General features: G+C 48.1%; 1 protein-coding gene across 2 annotated transcripts in view; it reads right to left on the bottom strand.

The window, feature by feature from the left end:
- Nucleotides 1-5,818: 5,818 nt before the first annotated feature.
- Nucleotides 5,819-20,875, bottom strand: part of FBH1 (F-box DNA helicase 1) — a 47,626-nt gene continuing 32,569 nt past the window's right edge. Inside the window, exons 14-21 of one of the 2 annotated variants that reach the window (XM_027560136.1) lie at nucleotides 16,271-16,370; nucleotides 16,061-16,182; nucleotides 15,565-15,640; nucleotides 14,778-14,975; nucleotides 14,168-14,293; nucleotides 11,921-12,027; nucleotides 8,636-8,767; nucleotides 5,819-8,150 (exon numbers count right to left, since the gene is read on the bottom strand). In XM_027560136.1, the coding sequence (XP_027415937.1) occupies nucleotides 7,980-8,150; nucleotides 8,636-8,767; nucleotides 11,921-12,027; nucleotides 14,168-14,293; nucleotides 14,778-14,975; nucleotides 15,565-15,640; nucleotides 16,061-16,182; nucleotides 16,271-16,370 (1,032 nt within the window). In that variant the 3' untranslated portion in view covers nucleotides 5,819-7,979. The remainder of the gene's footprint in view (nucleotides 8,151-8,635; nucleotides 8,768-11,920; nucleotides 12,028-14,167; nucleotides 14,294-14,777; nucleotides 14,976-15,564; nucleotides 15,641-16,060; nucleotides 16,183-16,270; nucleotides 16,371-20,875) is intronic. The other variant, XM_027560137.1, reaches the window with a different exon arrangement.

Genomic DNA, 20,875 nt, shown 5'->3' with positions numbered 1-20,875 from the left:
CAGTCCAAGGGACTCTCAGGAGTATTCTCCAACACCACACTTTGAAAGCATCAATTCTTTAGGGCTCAGCCTTCTTTATGGTTTGACTCTCACATCTGCATGTGACTACTGGAAAAAGCTTTGATTAAACACACCACTGTTGGCAAAGTGATCTGCAATCATGTTGGAGACCTCTCGCCCACACGCAGAGAGGCTGATATCCCCTTCTCCGGCTCCCACCAGGGTGCAGATCCAGACCCATGTGAGGCCCATCGGATGCCCTCACCTGGTGAGAAGCACTGAGTATGGAATGAGCAAACACAGCAGAACTGATGGAGCGGCAGCCGGCAGTGCTTTGGAGGCACCAAGTGGTTGTCATGCTGCCGTTGTCTTAGCTCTCCAGGCTGCCTCAATTCCTCCCAGCTTTCCTAACCTAATCCTCCAACTTCCTGTGATCCTCCGAGCCCCCAACATTCTTCCATTGCATCTTCTTTCCTTATTACAGACTGTTTCCATCACTTGTCACCAAAGCATTCCCACCAGAATGATTTGGTAGTAGAAGCAAGTATTGCTAATCACAGAGAAGTAGGGAAGGAGGAATAACTCTGAATCGTGATCTGCCTTACAGATGACAGAAAAACAGCATAAGTTCTGCTAACAGCCTGAGATGGAGCAGGAGTGGCCTGGAATGGCACACTCACCAACTGTGCAGCTTTGTGGTTCTCCTACAACCCCCTCCCCTGCTCCAGGGGTTGCTGTGACCCTAGGTGGTTCCAGGAGTGCTCAGTGACTATTATATAAACAAACTGAAACAAAAGCAGCCTTGAAGACTGAAGGTTGTGCAGGGACTGGTTGCAATCAGCAGAATCTTTGGGTCCTGCTCAAGTCCCAGGCACTACCCAGGGGGCCCTTTCTCATGGACTCCATCACCATGAACTTGGTTATCTGTACAGGACTGTTTCTTCACGTATCTGGGCAGAGAGCCAAAGGCACTCATTACAAAACTCGCATGGAATCTTCAGAATACCCTCTGAGAAAACCGACATCAGGAGGGCGCCAGAGTTGCTCTAACTCCAAGAGGTCCAGCGCCCCCTGCGCTACATGAGGCTGCAGTGTCTCTGGTCTTCCAGAAACCTCTAAGGTTTCCCAGAACGCTTAGAGGCTGCTCAGCTTGGGGGCTTCCCAGGGGAGAGCTTAGAAGGAATTCTAGCTGCTACTCTGAGTATGGCAGCTATATTTATTGTGAGTAAAATTTGGTTTGAAGAATGCCATGGCTGAGAACATCTGAAAGCCTTCTATGCTTTGTTTCCGACAGATCTGGGTTTTCGGAAGAGCTCCAGTGCCAACCGTCGACGTGCCGGTGGTGGAAACACCATGGGTTTGGAGATCACACTGGTTTCAACCTGAGCACTATGCTACGTGCTACTGATCAACCACCCTAGAGCCTGGCTCACCACCTGCTCCCCCAGGCTTGTCAGGAGAGCTGAATAAGGTGACACTTGGTGTCCCAAGTGTGTCTACCAGGCTCATAAACATTGAAGTTGCTTCCTGGATAAGGTCAATGTAAATACTGGACAACCAGGCCCCAGTGGCTGCCTGCTCCCTCCCTCCTTCTCAAATGAGTTCCCACTTTGGGGTATTAATTCCCTTCCACACTGTCGTGTGCATCAAAGGAAGTGGACCTCACCCAGACTCCAGGAAAGCAAATCTGGATTACTCTATGCATCACCAACTCCAGCCCACATTCTGCCCTCTACGGAAATATTCTGCCCAGGACTCCCCTGTCCTGGGTCAGGCTTGCTGTTTGCTAGGGAAGGTCCTCCTCATCCTGACTGGCCCTTTACTGTGCTGGGATTCAGCCTTCCTGCAGCTTCCTAAGGAAGGCAGCGTGGTGGATGACATTTTTACATGTAAAAGCGTCTTTATTTTACTGGCCCTTTGGTTGGGTTTGGGATGCTAGGCTGGAAATCGCTTTCCCTGGGTTCTGAGGTGCAGCTCCTCGGTGTGGAGTTGCATAACCTGAAGATGTTTCCACTCCTGGACCTTTGCACACAGGTAATGCTCTTCCTGTAGGATCTCCATCTCTGGCTCGCTGGAGGTCTATCTTCATATATTTTGCTGATCATTTCAACCTGCAAACTCATAATTCAGTTCTGGGTGATTTTTCATATTAAAAATGAAAGTTGCCAGCTTGTTTTCTTTTTGCCAAACTCCTTTGGCATTGAGATGCTCAACCTCTTAAGGCGGTTCTGATCACGTGTCTCCTTTCAATCTTTTGTTCAACTTCCTATATTATTTTTCCAACTTCTTTCAACTATTCTATTGGTTTTTCATTTTATACTTTTGTCTCCAAATGCACACACACACACATACACACAACTGATCCTGTTATCTCATGCATACACTGTCTTCTCTTATTCTTTGAATACATTTAAGAGATTTAGATTTTTCTTTTCCTTGTACAGACCGTTTCTTTCAAGTTGATTCTTTTCTGTTTTGATATCCCACTTTCGTCTTGGAGGCTCTTTTCAGATGGCTGGAGATCCACATTTGGTTGGTCTGCGGCTCCTATTTAAGGGTCGAGCACTAAAAACTTATTTGAAACCCTGGGCACTTGGGTAGTCTGATGCCGATACGGGTTCCAGGGGGCCAGTCACCCAAGGAATCTACATCACTGTGGGTGTTTCACTGAAGTTGGGTCTACTTCCTACAGAAGTTGCTGGTCTCCCATCTAGCATGTGCATGCATATGTATAAAACTAGGATGTTGATTCCTAACCACACCCCCACCAAGGGGACGGTGTCAGGAGATGGGGCCTTTGGGGGTGATGAGGTCACGGGGTGAAGCCCTCGGGATGGGATCAGCATCTTGGGAACAGACCCGAGAGCTCCCTGCTCCTTCCTCAGGTGAAGACACAGTGAGAAGATGCTCTCTGTGAACCAGGAAGCAGGTGCTCAACAGCCAGGTGCCAGTGCCTTCCCCTCACACTCCCAGCTTCCAGAGCTGGGAGGAGTTGGAGTCTGAAGGTTACAAGCCTTCTGCTGCAGCCGCCTGAGCTCGAGACGATGACGGCCTGTGTCCACCGTGGCCCTGGCCCTCAGCTGTGCCTGGTCTCTTTCAGGAGAGCCTCCTGTTTCATCCTTCCTAGAGACCAAAGCTCTGGATTCCGCCAGGGTTGAGGACGAGACGTTGCCCAGTTTCACAGGACAGCAAGGAGGATGTAACTGGCTTTTATTCAAACTCTCAGCCACTGTTCCTGCTCCACCTTTACTCCTAATTCCCGGGGTCCCAGCACCATTAAGTCCCGCCCCTTGTCAGAGTTCTTGGGCCTGGGGAGCTGTCAGTCATCACTCACTTATCTGCTTCCCAACCTCCAGACTCTTGTGGCTGTCACTTTCTCCCTGTTGTCTTTGTCCGAACAGGTTTATGCCTTTAAAAAAGGATCCTATTTGCTGTCCCTGAAGTATGGCTTCAGGAAGCAAAGTACACATGTATGACTGGTCTATGATCATGTTCGGTTACCTAAAGGCCCCATCCACGTTAGCCCCCGCGGTCCAGCTCCTGGCCTCACTGAACTGACCATGCTAACACCGCCTCTGGCTTTGCAACTTTATTCCCCACCCGTGCTGGTCTGGGCAGTGCTGGACGCTGAAGCCACTTCCACTTAAACCCCTTCCTCTCCTGAATTCAGCAGCAACTCCATCTTTGGGAACTGGCTGTTGCCTCTTCAGAGAATGCTCTTCCTTTCTCAGCTCAAGCCTGGTGTTCCTCTGTGCTTTCTTTTCTGGACACTATGGTGGAGTGGACTCATCGAAACCCTCATGCTGGTCTTCCTCACCCGCCACTTACACACGACAACTCTAAACTGCTTCCAGTCCATGCCAGTCTGCTGACCTACAGACCTGTGTCCCCATCAGCAAACCTACTTGGGTTTCTTATAAGCACCCAAACTTGGACAAGTCAAAACCAAGTCCATCAGTGTTTTTACACAAACCTACTACATCCCATGTTTTCTGTCCCAATGAAGGGTACCCTCACCCACACTGCAAATGAGCCAGAAACCCAGGGGTCTTGTCAGGATTCCTACCACACCGACTTATTACCCCCAATGAAGCCCTAAGTCCTACTGATTTGACCTCTTTAATCCCAAAAGCAGAAGTTCTCAGAACTCAGTGCACATCAGAATCACTTGTAGGGCTCGTTAAACATCAACATCAACCACATGTCCCTCAACAGATGAATGGATAAAGAAGATGTGGTACATATATATACAATGGAGTATTATTCAGCCACAAAAAGGAACAAAACTATGCCATTTGCAGAGATGTGGATGGACCTAGAGGCTGTCATAAACAATGAAATAAGTCAGAAAGAGTAAAACCAATATTGCTCATATGTGGAATCTAGAAAAATGGTACAGATGAATTTATTTGCAAAGTAGAAATGAAGAGACAGGTGCAGAGAACAAACGTATGGATACAAAATGGGGAGGGGAATGGGATGAAGTGGGAGACAGGGACAGACGTATACACAGTGCTATGTGCAAAACTGATCGCCAAGCACAGGGAACTGTACTCAATACTCTACGATGATGTAAATGGGAAGGAAATCCCGAAGAGAGGGGATGCGTGTATATGTACTATAACTGATTCACACTGCTGTACAGCAGAAACTAACAGCATTGTAAAGCAAAGACATTCTAATAAAAAGTAATAATAATAAGAAGAATACTAACTGCTGGCCTCAGTCTCATGAGTTTTGACCCAGCAGATGTGGGTGAGGAACAGAATGTGCATTTGTATCAAGGTCCCAGGGGATGTGACACTGGCACCTGGGGGCCACACTCTGAGGACCACTCACTAGAGGACAAGCCCATCTCACTGGACCACTTCGCCTGTGCTGGTCCGGCCCAGCAGATGTCATTTCTAGCTGAGATCAGGACTCTGAGCCTCTTAACTGAGCTGACCTTCCCAAAACATCCTCCAGTCTACAACTGGAATGCTCTTCCTGAAAAGGAAATCTAATGTCTTACAATTTCTCACTGACTTCTCATAATTTTTGAGCACACCACCCACACTCCTTCGTGTCCAGCGCCCTTGGTGACCTGGCCCTCCCTAGCCTGCTCCTACTGCACACATGCCCCAGCCAAACACATCTCATCTCTCCAAACATTTCCTACAGGTCATACCTTTAGTGACTGCAATTTCAGTTGCTGATATTCTGTGATATTTTAAAATTTCTCTGTACCAATACTTTAGGTTCATCAAATGCTATCACCTAGTTTTTAAAAAAAAATCTAAAATCTGAAATATGCCTTGAGAATAATTATATGAAAGGACAAAGTAATGCATAATCTACAATGCACTATGATATTTTAACACTATTTCAAGAATAATTTTTATTTCCAATAACTTCTAAACAAACGGATTACATGACATAACAGAATTTGTTTTTATATGGCTAATTCTGCATCAGAACCTCTATATACATGATAAAATCAAAGAAGATGGAGACAAATCAGAAATCCTAACTTTGAAATAAAATACTAGAACTTGCTATTAAGACTGAACATTCTTAAACAGCTGAAAAAAGATCTCATTTAAGCTATCACTGAGAAGGGGTTACTTAAAAATGAGTGAACCAAAGAAAAATATCTGGAACTAGCTTATAATTATTTTCCTTATTCTCCCAATTTATGTGGTGTAAAAACAAAACAAATCTCTACAGAAAATGTGCACAAAAACACATTCACAACTAAATGAAATCAGGGAAGCCCCATGTTTTAAAGACTAACCTTTATAAAGGAGCTAAAAGATTTTCATTTCCATGCAGTGCTTAGTTTATATTTTTGAATAACGCTTTTATTTTTTTCATCTAATCACTCATTAAAATGATAATGGATATTTAACACTTATATACACGGGTATGGGATTAGAAGATGCAAACTATTATGTATAAAGTAAATAAGCAACAAAGATATATTGTACAGCACAGGGAAATATAACCATTTTTAATAACTTTAAATGGAGTGTAATCTATAAAAATATTAATTATGTTGTACACCTGAAACTAACATAATATTGTAAATCAACTACACTTCAATAAAAAAATCTGTAATAAAAATAAATAGAATATAATTAACTTTATAAGTATATTTAACAAAACTATAAATTCTATATAGGAATTTCTATCTTAATAAACTGATTACTGATTTCCTTAAGAAACTAAAACAAATGACATTCTATTTTTACTGTGTATTTAAAAATTATTTTTCTATTTGAAACACACCAACTATTTGATTTTACTGACATTTTAGAAATTCTTACGACACTTAAAAAATAAAGTACCAGTATCAATTCCTGAATCCTATTATTTTTTAAATAAGTACCAAAATCCTAACACTGGTGTTTACTGTGGCACCATGACCACAAACACGCTTGCCCTTCACGTTGCTCCTTCTTTCCAGAAGCTTCTCCCCTTCTTTAGTGGGCAGCTAGCCATTCACTCCAACATTAAACACAGCTCCAGCACCACCCATTCTGGTGGTCCCCCACCCTCCACTCCGATGGGCGCCTCTTTGGCCCCAGGGCAGCAGTGCGGCTCCAGCTCTGGACGCCCACCTCTAAACCCCCACACGGCATCACAGTCCTGACTGCCCTCTCTGTGTCAGGACTGCATGTGATTCCAGACACCCATGGTTGGGCCTGCCCAAGAGGTGCTCAGTGGAGGCCTAGGATATACTCCTCCAACAATCGCAAGCACCCTCCTCTCCAGTGAGCAAAACAGACTTCCAGAAAACGTGTTCGTGGGGCCCTCTCTAGCCATCCCCTCCCCAAACCCTTCTACTGAAAGACTCTGAACATTGTGCCCTGCAAATCTAAACCACTCCCTCCCACTCGCTGCTTTGTTCCGAGTGATCCAGGAGCACCAAGCGAGGCTGGGCCAGGAGCACGGCAGAGGGGTGAGGAAGCCCGCCCCAGCCGTGCTCAGGGCCCACCGCGTGAATGCTCCTCCCTGTGCAGATGTTAACGCAGCCCTCACCCTCTTCACACAGCCGCCCCGTCCGCCAGCACCCTTGCTTTCCTCACCGGCCTGCTCGCTCGCCAAGCTCCACCAGAGGCCCGATGCGGGTGAGACGAGGGGAGCCGCACGAGGCGGGAAGCCTGCTCCCCACTTAGCGGCCTGGGCTCAGACACCAGAGCCGGGGAGCTCCGGCAGTGCCCCACCTGCCGTCTGCATCCCTGATGTGCTGCATGGCGAAAACGTGCAAACACCGGGTCCACGTGTGGCTAAGCCACACCTCTGTGAGAACAGCTGCGTTACTGACTCCCCCAGCACCCAACCAGGAACCAGCTGCCTGTGTCCCCGCGTGGTGGCTGGCCGGCCTCGCCCCGCTCTCGGGCTCTGGCCTTCTGCTCTGCCTGCAGGGACACGAGACGTCTAGCTACAGTCGCTGTGCACTTGTGTGTCATGTGCCTCCCCGTTCAGGCTGTGAGCCCCACGATGAAAGGGCGCACCCTGGGTCCCACATGTGCACGCCTCCCCAGAGCATGAAAAATCTCCTTTCTGATGTGTCAGCTGCCCCTGGACATAAAGCCTCCTACTCTGTTCAGTGTGTGATATGAACAGTCACAGAGCTTTGACAACAGTAAGTGGAGAAACGGAGAAAGTCCAGAAACAGCGGGGGTGAAGGCAGGGGCCTCACACAGTGGAATGCCAGTGCTACAATGCCTGTTTAATTGAGACGTTGTAATAAAAGTTTAAATACATAAAATGTTTTGTTTTGTTTTTATCAAAAGACCATCCCCCGTGTTCCTGGCCCACTGACGTGGAGGAGGGGCGGCAGGGTCTGGCTACCTCCAGGGGTGAAGACAAAGCAGGTCCAACTTTGGCCGCCGTCATCATCCTTGGAAAATGCTCTGTGAGCGACTCTGGCCTCAGGGAGGGAGCCCCCCACGCCGCTGTCTGCAGGGGCAGGAGCCCCCCGGGCATCCCAGCGCTCAGAAGACGAGGAAGAGCAGGGCCTCATGCCGGGGCAGTACGACGTTCTCCACCGTGCGGACCATGGCGCGCACCTGCTCGGGGGAGGCGGTCAGGAAGGCCAGCGGCCCGATGCGCTGCTCCACACATGAGTGGCACAGGTACCCACCCTTGTTCTCCTTCCTGTTGCTCTGCAGGGCGGGGTAAGGAAAGGAGGGGAGGGGGGACAGTTGGAGGACAAACGTTTTCCACCACCAAGTGTGACCCCCCTCCATCAGACTCCGATGCTTTCAGACCTGCCGTGTGGCCCTGAGGTCACACCTCCCCCAGCAAAGCATCCAGGGTGGACTCTGCTTTATCAAGTTCCCAGGGCGTAATAAGGCACGAGATGAAAAAGCCAGGAAAAAGCTAGCTGGGCCCCCAGGAAACAGTCCTCACTTGAGCGTCTGCACCAGCCTGCCTCCCAGACTGCCACCTGGCCTGGGCCCACGGGGTCCAGCGTCTGTGACGCTGAGGTCCACAGGGCACCTCCAGACCTCCTCATGGAAGGATCAGACAAGCTTCCCCTTCACCTCTCTCACCCATGGCCCGGACAGGCTCATGGCTGCCTGGCAATAAAGCTCGGATGACTGAGCTAAACGCTGGGAAGGGCAGTGGCAGCGGCCGAGACACGTACGTAGGTGATGGGCAGCTTGCGCATGGTGAGCGCGGCGTCCACAGGGATGGCGTTGCTGCACTGGCCCACGCAGCAGCGCACCACGCCTGTCTTCAGCACGTTACTCGTCAGCTCCGCCTGCAAGAAGTATTCCTGGGAAGGAGAGAACAAGGGTGTCGCTGCAGCGCCTCTGCAATTTTCTACCTGGACGTCCAACACTCTAGGACATCATATGAGTCCCAAGATAAGAAAAGCACGGACCACAGCGGCTTCCGTTGTTTCTCTGCCTTTTCCCTGCACGTAACACCAATTCCAAAAGAACACGCACAGCGGGACCCTGTCCAGCTGCATTCTTACTAAAATGACTGGTTTAAAAAAAAACGTTTAATGGACAAACATGTGACACTATCGGCTGTAATATATTAGGACTACTTCTGGATTTTATCTGAGGCTGACCTGCCTCTGTGACATTAAACATGATCTGCATGTTCTCTTCACAGCCCAGTGAGCTTCAAACACCTGTGCACGCCCATTTCCCCGAGCCCCTGGCTGTTCCCGTGAGCGAGCTCTGAGCTCTGCTGCTCTACCTGCAAAAGGCACAGACCCAGCACCCAGGTCAGCTGGCTGTTGGATAAGATGCACGATAGTGTGTGCCAGGCGTGCATCGTCTGCACACAGTGGACGCTGCGTCAAATGCCAGCGCCCTCCCAGATGGGAGACGCCCGAGAACAGGCACCAGGGTCTGGTCTGCTGCCGCGGCAGAGGGCAACCTGGGCTGACACACCAGAAAGACCTCCAACGCTTGCCGACAAAACAAGGATGATTTCATGGGTTTTTCTGAATTACAACTAGCTATTTATCCAATTTTTTTTTTTTTCAAAATCCAGGTCTACGGTTCTGATTTATGTGGTTTTTCTGTCTTTCAGGGTCTGCCTACCTGCTACAGGAAAGAACAGAAAATATACAAATGCTCATGTTCCTGCCAGTGTGTACGAACAACTAACTGCTGACCAGGGTGGACCTCACCACGTCTGAAACAGGATGTTCCCAGATGGAGTCATAAGCCACAACAGAGAAAAAGCAGAAGTCCTCCCCTCACGCAAGGCCCTTCAGACTAAGAATCATCTGGTCACACAAATGGGCCGTGCTAGCCCCTGGACCAACAGGTGTCTCCTAACCAGCCTTAGTGAGAAGGAAGCACTTCTGCAGAGTCTGTGTTCTTTTCTCCTTGGAGAAAGCTCATTTCTCCCACAAAATGTGTGCATGAGCAACTGACATACTTCCAGTTAGCTTTAAAAAGTCTGTGAGACTCTAACACAAAACTTGTGGGACTCCAAGACATACAATTCCCGTGATGAATATGGCAAAACCTAGAAAAGTGATACATTCATTATCCTTTACCCAGAAAGTATGACTGTAGAATTGTATCCCCAAGATGCATTAACTAAAACAGAAAATGACTTGTGCCTAAGATCATGCATGGTGGCAAAAGTATTAAATGCAAAAGACTGGAAAAAAGCCAATATCCATGGGTGAGGAACTATATAAGTCATGTCAGATGGATGCAGTGAATACTACTCAGCTATAAAAAGGAGGAGAAAAAGCTTTAGAAACTGATAAAAAGTGAGGTATAGAATATTATAGAATGCTACCTTTCATGGAAAAGGAAAATAGAAAAATACATATTTGTCAATATCTGCAAAAAAAATATCAAAAACTAATTTTTAAAAACTAGCTATCAATGATGGAAGGAGAGAAAGTCTACAGGAGATAGGGAGGGAACAAGACTTCTCAAAGGACACCTGTTACAAAGTTCTGATTTCAGAAACATAAGCTTTATACATTCAAAAAAGATAATGAAGAAGGACAGCAATCCTTGTAGGGGCTGCAGATAAACAAATATGTCTACCTGTGCTTAAACTGATGATCAAGTCACACAGAGGGGAAAAGACTCATTTCAAGCATGGTACTTCAAAACACTGTACTCTGACTACACATCTTCAGTGGAATATTAACAGACAGACCTGTTAGGAAATCTTTAATTCCACACAGTATTCTGTCAACAGTAATATTGGTACTACTTGAAAAATTTGACACCCAGAATAATATAAATAAGCAATTAATAAATATGGTTCTGAACCAAGAGTTTCAGTGTAAGAGAAAAGATTCAAATGTAAAAGAAAGTAAACTGTGTAATGTGTAAAGACGTAAAAATCCTTAAAGGACTGGGCTGGAGAACCACAAGTGACGAGGGTTGTAAGCGTAGCTGGCCACCCGCTCCCAACGGTGCAGACAGAGGGCAGCCCACCTCTGCCCGTTGCGCCTGCGTGTCTATTTTATATATCTGTGCTGCATTCAACAAGAAGCTTAAATTAAAGACTGGGGTTGAAATGATCAGTGTCAAAAATATGGATTTCCTAGCTCTGTCTGCTAAAGAGGTGAACAGCCTGAGCATCACTAAGAGGGAGAGAATCTGAAACCGCTGCCTCCTGACGGGACACAGCACAGAGTGAAGCCTGCTGCCCCCGCACCGTGGAGGGTTCCTGCCAGAACAGTTAGACCCCAGCCCAGTCACGCCCCTCAGGTGACTTCCTGTGATGGCAACCCAGGGCAGGCGACTGCAGGACAAACGGAAAAGAGGGGACGCTCTGGGGAACAACTGATGCAGTTTCCACAAACAGTCAGAAGTGTCAGGGATGGGGGAGGGGTCCTGGGCTGCTCTAAATAAAGAAATTTAAGAGACCTAATAACAAAACGTCTGTCTGGGTCCTGATCTGAACAAATCAACTATAAAAAGACATTTCCGAGATAATCATAAAAGTATGATTATGGATCGGGTGGTAGAGGCCATGTGGAATCACCATAAATTTTAGGAGACAATAACGGGGGCTGTGGATATGAAAGAAAAGTCCCTGGTGTTTCAGAGACATGGACTCCAAACATACGCAGATGTAGGACTGCAATATATCATTGTCTCAACATTAAAATGTCTCAGATTTCCTCATATAACCCATGTTGTGAAATGGTATCACTACTCTACAAGCTATCTGTTATCAACTGCCAATGTGATAATTTGCTTCTGTTACAGATTTAACCACTACCGTAACGCAGGTTCTACAAGAAAACGACGCTGCAGGTTCTAAGAATACATAAGATCAAAGTTCATGCAGAAACTCACACAACAGGTAGAGAATTTGTACATAAGATTTACTCTCCTACTTCACTCTCTGGGGTACTGGTTTAGAGACTAAGAAAAGCCAGGCTTATCTATAAACCAGGAGTCAGCAAACAACTGTCTGTGCTTACCCCAGCCAAAGTCAAAATGTTCTCCAGAGATCTGGTCATGATGAGCCGCTTTTTGGCACGAGTTACTGCTACATACAGTAAATTCCACTCATCCTCAGAAAACGACTCTAAAGAAAGAAAAGGGAAAAAAAAAAATATATCAACACACAAGCCTGCTTACAAAAATTTATGTCCTCATCTAAACATTTACTACTCCCCACCCACCCCGCAAAAATCCCTAAAGATCTGCTGGCTTCATAAATGAAGCTTTCCTACCAACAACAACTCCAGGAACAAACCCTTACAAGACAAGGGACACAGGACCTTGAGCTCTCGTTTGTGCTGCCTCTGGCAAGTCCTGGGGGCTTGTTCACTGGTCACCCAGCACCTGGTGCATGGTCAGCAGTGACGTGCCTGGAGCATCATCCTGGCAACCAGGAGGCTGGCAGAAATCAGGCTGATGGAGGTGAAGTCCCTGGACAGACAGACCTCAGCCACAGCCACACAAGGGACCCAGGGCGCCTGAGGCTCCTGTCTCGGGGGCTATGCTCTTCCCTCCAAATGCCCTCCCTCTCCCTCAGCCAGTCTGGATGGGCTTGCACGGTTTCTGCCCTGTCAGTGCCTGCACACAGGAGCCCTCCACAAGGCGTCGGGGGTCTGGGAACACAAGAGGAGCTGTGCCATCCGCCCTAGAAGGGTGGGCACAGGATGAGGCCAAACACCACAACACTGAACTTTGGAGCAGAGAAGAGTTTAATGCAGGGTTTGCAAGGAATTGGATGGCTTGTGCCCTAAACAGCCCAAGCTCCCCGAGAGCTCTCAGCAAAGCCCTTTTCTAGGGAAGGGGAGGGAGGAATGAGCGAGTTGTTGCAAACATCTTGGTGGCAGAGCCTGTGTTCCTGAGATCAGGTCACGGTCAGGGAACCATGCTCCTATAAACCTCCACCAAGTGAATATTATGCTCTGTTCTGACAAGAAAGGACACAGTCCCCAGGCACAACCGTCACTCACTGAGTTCGGGTTCTGGCTGAGGGGAGGCAGATCTCATCTGGTGGCTCCCTCAGGGCCAGGCCTCCAGACCCCGTGCGGCTGTCATCACTGAGGGAGCCAGGCACCCAGGCCCTAACGGCCCTCAGGCTCTGCAGGCTGCCAGTATGGTGGGGGCAGGCCCCACAGACGGTGACACATGCAGACAGCCGCTGCCGTGAGGTCTCAGAGGCGGGGATCAGGGACCGGGTCACCACCTCAAGGCATGCGCCCAGCCACGGTGCAGTCCTGGTGAAGGCTCTGGAGCCCTGCAGGACAAGGCCCCCAGCCTGTTCCCTGGGTCCCTGGCTCACGTGCTGGCCCAGGGATGGGTGAGCTGAAGGGCCCCAGGGAGAAAGCCAGGCTCCGCCTCTTACCTCACTCTCCTGATAACCACCACTCCACTGACAGCTGGCTGAATGGACCGCTAAAAGTCGCTCCCTGACACCCGGCTGCCTGTGGGAGGGGCCCCTTTGGCACCAACCAATGAGAGAGCAGGACTGCTAACAGTCTGGCCGTAATCCTAACCCACAGTGACAGTCTTGTGCTAAGGGCTGCATGTGGCCACACTCTATTACATTATTCAATAAACTTCACTTCCTCAAGACAGAGCAGCTGGTATCTCTCTGTGGCTACTGCGTCTCCCTGCTCCACAGCAACATATGTTCAACACTATGTCTTCCTCTTGTTTTAGGAATATATTTGTCAGAGATAAGGAATTTTTAGTATTTCTATTTGGGGCTTGCCCATGCAGGCTATGACCCAAATTTTGACTCCATGACTAAGAGAGACATTTTGTCTGTTTATAGGAAGACTTCAAATGGTTTCATTCTAAGACTTAAACCCCAAACAAACAGCACCAATGCTTAGAGTTTAACAGGTAGCCTCAAATATAAACTGATACAAAAGAAGCCAATGATAGTGTACACTGATGCCTTTTAAGATTCTCAGGCCTCTTTAATAAAAAAAAAAAAATTACAGGAAGAACACCCTGGTAGGTAGGTAAACGATGATTTAGAGCTTCTGTCTGATGGGGAAATACCAAGACGCGATAAGCCCACCTGCCCCTGGAGAAGCCTGACGGAAGTAGACCCTGGAAGCTCAGTTTTTCTAAAAACCACAGTCTAAGAATAATAAATTGAGGACCAGGAGGACCTTTCTGTTCTAGGAGGATCCTTCCAAGAGGCCACACCATCCCGGAAAAAGCAAGGCAGCCCCACAATGAGGACTCCGTGTGCTCACCGACTCTGAAGTGGGGCAGCTGTGCGAGGTTGTGCCTGGCACAGGGCACTTTCACAAAATCGTCCAGGACGTGCACGGTGTCAAACTCCAGGCCCTTGGCCTTGTGCACGGTGCCCAAGATGTACTCTGCAGCAGAAACACAGCCGACCGTCAGCCAGGGCAGGCAGGGGGAGACAGGGGAGGGGAGAAAAGTGTATGCTGCCCTAACTGCGTTTTCTTGCCTGGGTGCAGCTCTGCAGAAAAGGGAACCTCAGCTTGAAAAAAAAAAAAGGGAGGGAGGGAGACAGTAAACAGGTGAGGGGGATGAGAAGCCCACTGCAGGGGCTGAGTACACGGCAGAGTCTGGCCCAGAGCTCACGGCTGCCACCTGCCACCCACTGCCTGCACACGAGGGGACACAGGCCCAGGGGAGGGCGGGAGCTTGCCCAGGCTCACGCGGTGGCTGGCAGAGCTGGGGCTCAGGAGCCCCTTCTTCCCGCTGGAAGTAGAGCAGAAAGAGAGGAGGGGCGGGAGGAAGGCAGCCCGGCTCCCCTCGCTGGTGTGGTTGCCCCAGAAAGTGAAGTCCACGCTGGCAAGAGCCCCAGAGGCCGCCCCTGCCCCATGTCCTCACCTGCAAAGTCCAAGTCCTCTACGTGGCACCGCTCTATCCTCGCCACCAGCTCTGGAATGCGGATGTTGTACTTCTCCACGACCGCGATCTTGGCTTCCAGCTCCTTGTCCTCAGCTGCGGTCACGTACCGCTTGAAGCCACTGAAACCCTCTTTGTGCGCCCACCTCCTGATGAACTTGTCCTTAATGATGAGGTTTCCTAGAGGGAACATGCGTGTGGGTCAGGGGGACACAGCTGCACCCATGCTCGGTGGTGGCAGTTCCACATTCCTAACAGACCATGAGACAAATGAATGGTCTCAGAGCTGGAGACCTGGTTCCAGGCCCGACGGCACCAACGACCTGCCCTGGGCCTCGGGGTGAGTTAGCACAGTGGCCTGTGCATCAAGTTTGGGGTCAAGAGCTCTGCCCTTGAGATCCCTGCTCGTCGGGGATTTGAAACAATGCGGTAATGAAAAAGCAAGTGTGCTATGGAAGTGTTAGAAACGATCGCACAGGGCCCAGGTAGAAGTCACCACGTGTGAGGTCCTCAGGCAGACGGAACAGAAAGAGGGTGAGGATGATGGCCGCGGGGCCAGTGTGTGAGAGAGAGATCTAGACTCCCGAGAACAGGGCCTGGAAAGAGGTGTCACCGCCTCTGAGAACAGGTGGCCTCAGGAACTGTGCCGCTGCCAGAAGCAGCATATCGGCTCCTCCAGGGCAGACAACAAGCGACTCAACATGCCCGTCCACCTCCCGCCCGACACCAGGGTGCCTGTGGCTGCCCCACACGGCCAGGCAGTACTCACGTTTCTTCCGTTCTTCCTCTGGCTGGAGAAGTGTCCAAATATCAATGATTCTGTCCAATCCAAACGATTTAATCCCCTGAAAAAGTTTGCTGGTGAAACTTTGGGCTTCTTTTCGTTTTTTGTTTTCATTACTGTTGTTAACAAGACAATGTAAAGAGGATGTACAGGTGGGATTTTGAAATGAGCTGGCTTTTTGGAACAGACTCTCAAACTGCACCCAGAGCATAAATGCGGTGAGCTTTTGTGTATGCACACAGGCGAGAAGGGCATGGAGTTTTTTCTAGAGAGCAGGGGAAAAGGTCCGCGGTCCTTGCTGGGCCTTACTTTACAGGACTCGCTGGAGCAGAACAGTTGGAGGGAGTGTCTCCCAGCGCAGACGCAGGACAGTTACCCCAACTCCTGTGTGCAGGATGAGTCTGAGCGAGGGGCACTTTCATCGGCTCTGTGTGTGGGTGAGGTTTCCGAGTGAGAGCAGAGGACAGACATGCACTCCTACCCCAATCAAGTGAATCCGGGCAGGCACCTCTCCCTCTGTGACCCGGACAGCCTCGTCAAACACATTGGCGTTGGTGCGGGACAGAAGAGCCACCTGCCCCTTTGAGTCACCCCGGATGCCACCTTGAGGGAGAGAGCACAAACTCTGGGGCCGATCCAGGCAACGAGGGAAGCTAATCTGTGTAACAAATACGAGGAACTGCAGCCTTACTCTGATGGTTGCCTCCAACCAATGTCTTCCTTCTCACTCGCTTGCAGACATCCAAGATGGTAGCTCCCACGTAGGCTATCTCTACACCGAACCGGAAACTCTGGGAGAAGAACAGAACAGATGGCGTCAGCACCCACCAAAGAATGAGAACACACTGCCGTCACCACCGAGGCCTGGCCTCTGCAAACCGTGCTGCGCATCCCTGGCTTGTCCAACCTTGAGAGGGTCCTTGGAAATTCCCTACTGCACAGCCACTCACATGGAACAGGAGCCTCAGTGGCAGACATCACTATTCTAAGTTTTCAAAACAGAATTTTCTATCTTGAAACCTGAGACTGACCTGTCTGTCTTTATCTCTTGCCCCTGAATCCAAACTGACAATCCTTCCACCACATTTTTTACACTCTTTTATTGCTGCTCCCAGCATAGCTCAGAAACCCCCACCTCATGTCTCACCTGCTTGGCCTCCAACCCTTCTCCCCTGCCCCTTCTCTCTGCCAGATGAATCCTCTGCCACACACTTTCATACAGCCCTGTGCCTCGCCGCAAACAGGAAGAACAACCCACGAAGAAAAAGGTGGGGTATGGACTTTCAGGACCCTCTCAGCTCCTTTGTTTCCTGAGACCAGCAGCAGACTTTCCTTTTAAGCAAATCCCTCATTCTTTCCAAACACCATCTGAAGAAGAAGCATAAATTACATAAATTACACATAGAAGACCAAGGGGGGAGGGTGCAACTCCCTGCCCCCTGAGGCTCCTTCAACACCAATGTAAAGCCACTGCCCCACTGAGGAAGGCACTGCTTCTGCAATGCTTGGCCACAGATGAGATGAGAGTGGACATTACAACACACAGCATTACCCACAGCTATTCCTTACTGTACTGAGCACAATGTTTATCGGGAAAAAATAAATAAATAAAACCACTGCTCTACTTAAAAAGCCGTGAGAAAGATCACAAAGTCCTGAGCATTTCCTGCCCCCTCCCCATCCCCGCCCACTGCATGTGGCAAAATAATTTCCTACCCTCAAAGCAGCGCCCAACGCACTAATTCCTTGACCTCTGCAGCTGGAAAGTCAGTGCTTTTGCCCAAACTCATGGTGTTTACTGCCTTTTCCCACCCATTTATAATTTGAGGTAAAGAAGTACTATATATTTGGGTGACCAGCAAGAACACAGTTGAAGGAGAGGGAGATTTTCAACAAGTAGTACTTTGCTGCTACAGAACTATTCTAAGTGGTGCTGTTCAGAGTTGATCAGTCGTGTCCGACTCTTTGCGACCCCATGGAATGCATACACCAGGCTTCCCTGTCCTTCACCGTCTCCCGGAGTTTGCTCAAACTCATGTCCATTAAGTTGGTGATGCCTTCTAACCATCTCATCCTCTGTTGTCTCCTTCCCCTCCCGTCTTCAATCTTTCCCAGCATCAGGGTCTTTTCCAGTGAGTCAGCTCTTCCCACCAGGTAGCCAAAGTATTGGAGTTTCAGCTTCAGCATCAGTCCTTCCAATGAATATTCAGGACTGATTTCCTCTAGGATGGACTGGTTTGATCTCCTTGCAGTTCAAGGGACTCTCAAGAGTCTTCTCCAACACCACGGTTCAAAAGCATCAATTCTTTGGCGTTCACCTTTCTTCATAGTCAAACTCTCACATCCATACATGACTACTGGAAAAACCATAGCTTTGACTAGATAGACCTTTGGCAGCAAAGTAATGTTTCTGCTTTTTAACATGCTGTCTAGGTTGGTCATAGCTTTTCTTCAAAGGAGCAAGTGTCTTTTAATTTCATGGTTGCAGTCACCATTTGCAGTGATCCTGGAGCCCAAGAAAATAAAGTCTGTCATTGTTTCCCCATCTAGCTGCCATGAAGTGATGGGATCAGATGCCACGATCTTTGTTTTTTGAATGTTGAGTTTTAAGCCAGGTTTTTCACTCTCCTCTTTCATTTTCATCAAAGGACTCTTTAGTTCTTCGCTTTCTGCCATAATGGTGGTGTCATCTGCATATCTGAGGTTATTGATATTTCTCCCAGCAATCTTAGCTTGTGTTTCATCCAGCTCAGCATTTTTCATAATGTACTCAGCACGTAAGTTAAATAAGCAGGGTGACAATATACAGCCTTGATGTACTCCTTTCCTGATTTGGAACCAGTCTGTTGTTCCATGTCTGGTTCTAACCGTTGCTTCTTGACTTGCATACAGGTTTCACAGGAGGCGGGTAAGGTGGTCTGATATTCCCACTGTTTAATGAATTTTCCACACAAATTTATTGTGATTCACACAGTCAAAGGCTTTAGCATAGTCAATGACGCAGAAGCAGATGTTTTTCTGTAATTCTCTTGCTTTTTCTATGATCCAACAATCACAGGATGTTGGCAATTTGATCTCTGGTTCCTCTGCCTTTTCTAAATCCAGCTTAAACATCTGGAAGTTCTCAGTTCACATACCGTTGAAGCCTAACTTGCAGGACTTTGAACATTCCTTTGCTAGCATATGAGATGAGTGCAATTGTGCAGCAGTTTAAACATTCTTTGGCATTGGCTTTCTTTGGGATTGGAATGAAAACTTGATTTTTTCCAGTCCTGTGGCCACTGCTGAATTTTCCAAATTTGCTGGCATACTGAGTGCAGCACTTTCACAGCATTATCTTTTAGGATTTGAAATAGCTCAGCTGGAATTCCATCACCTCCACTAGCTTTGTTTGTAGTGATGTTTCCTAAGGCCCACTTGACTTCGCACTCCAGGATATCTGGCTCTAGGTGAGTGATCACATCACCATGGTTACCTGGGTCATTAAGATCTTTCTTGTATAGTTCTGTATATTCTTACTCTTCTTAATCTCTTCTGCTTCTGTTAGGTCCATACCATTTCTGTCCTTTATCGAGCCCATCTTTGCATGAAATGTTCCCTTGGCATCTCTAATTTTCTTGAAAAGATCTCCAGTCTTTCCCATTCCACCGTTTTCCTCTATTTCTTTACACTGTTCACTTAGGCTTTCTTGTCCCTCCTTGCTATTCTTCAGAACTCTGCATTCAGATGGATGTATCGTTCCTTTTTTCCTTTGCCTTTTGCTTCTCTTCTTTTCTCAGCTATGTGTAAGGCCTCCTTAGACAACCATTTTGCCTTTTTGCATTTCTCTTTCTTAGGGATGGTTTTGATCACCGCCTCCTGTACACTGCAATGATCCTCCATCCATAGTTTTATCAGATTCAATCCCTTGAATCTATTTGTCACTTCCACTGTATAACTGTAAAGGATTTTATTTAGGTCATACCTGAATGCTGCTGCTAAATCACTTCAGTTGTGTCTCGGTGCGACCCCATAGACAGCAGCCCACCAGGCTCTGCCATCCCTGGGACTCTCCAGGCAAGAACACTGGCATGGGTTGCCATTTCCTTCTCCAATGCATGAAAGTGAAAAGCGAAAGTGAAGTCGCTCAGTCATGTCTAACTCTTAGCGACCCCATGGACTGCAGCCCACCAGGCTCCTCCATCCATGGGACTGCCCAGGCAAGAGTACTCGAGTGGGTTGCCATTGCCTTCTCCACATACCTGAATGGCCTAGTGGTTTTCCCTACTTTGTTTAAGTCTGAATTTTGCAATAGGAGTTGATGATCTGAGCCATAGTCAGCTCCCAGTCTTATTTTTGCTGAGAGCTTCTCCATCTATATAGAACTTCTCTTCTATATAGAGCATCTATAGAGCTTCTCCATCTTTGCCTGCAAAGAACACAACCTGATTTTGGTATTGACCATCTGGTCATGTCCATGTGTAGAGTTGTCTCTTGCGCTGTTGGAAGAGGGTGTTTGCTAGGGTGCATTCTCTTGGCAAAACTCTGTTTGCCTTTGACCTGCTTCATTTTGTACTCAAGGCAAACTTTCCGTTTACTCCACGTATCTTTTGATTTCCTACCTTTGCATTACAGTCCCCAATGATGAGGCTTCCCTGAAAGCTCAGTTGGTAAAGAATCTGTCTGCAATGCAGGTGAACCGGTTTGATTCCTGAGTCAGGAAGATCCGCTGGAGAAGAGATAGCCCACGCTGGTATTTCTGGGCTTCCCTAGTGGCTCAACTGGTAAAGAATCTGCCTGCAATGTGGGAGACCTGGATTAGATCCCTGGGTTGGGAAGATCCCTTGGAGAAGGGAAAGGCTACCCACTCCAGTATTCTGGCCTGAAGAATTCCATGGACTGTATATTCCATGGGGTTGCAAAGTCGCACATGACTGAGTGAATTTTACTCACCCCTATGATAAAAAGGACATCTTTTTTTAGTGTGTTCTAGAAGGTTTTCATAGAACCGGTCAACTTTAGCTTCTTTGGCATTAGTGGTTGGAGCAGAGACTTGGATTACTATGATACTGAATGGTTTGCCTTGGTAATGAACAGAGATCATTCTGTCGTTTTTGAAATTGTACCCAAGTACTGCATTTCAGACTCTTTTATTGACCAAGAGGGCTACTCCCATTCTTCTAAGGGATTCTTGTCCACAGCAGTAGATATAGTGGTCATCTGAATTAAATCTGCCCATTCCAGTCCATTTTAGTTCACTGATTCCTAAAATGTCAATGTTTTCTCTTGCCATCTCCTGTTTAACCACTTCCAATTT

This window comes from Bos indicus x Bos taurus, chromosome 13 (genome assembly GCF_003369695.1).
Source record: "Bos indicus x Bos taurus breed Angus x Brahman F1 hybrid chromosome 13, Bos_hybrid_MaternalHap_v2.0, whole genome shotgun sequence".
Lineage (NCBI taxonomy): Eukaryota > Metazoa > Chordata > Mammalia > Artiodactyla > Bovidae > Bos > Bos indicus x Bos taurus.
Note: the sequence above shows the minus strand (reverse complement) of the source record. Positions and strands in the feature narration are given on the sequence as shown.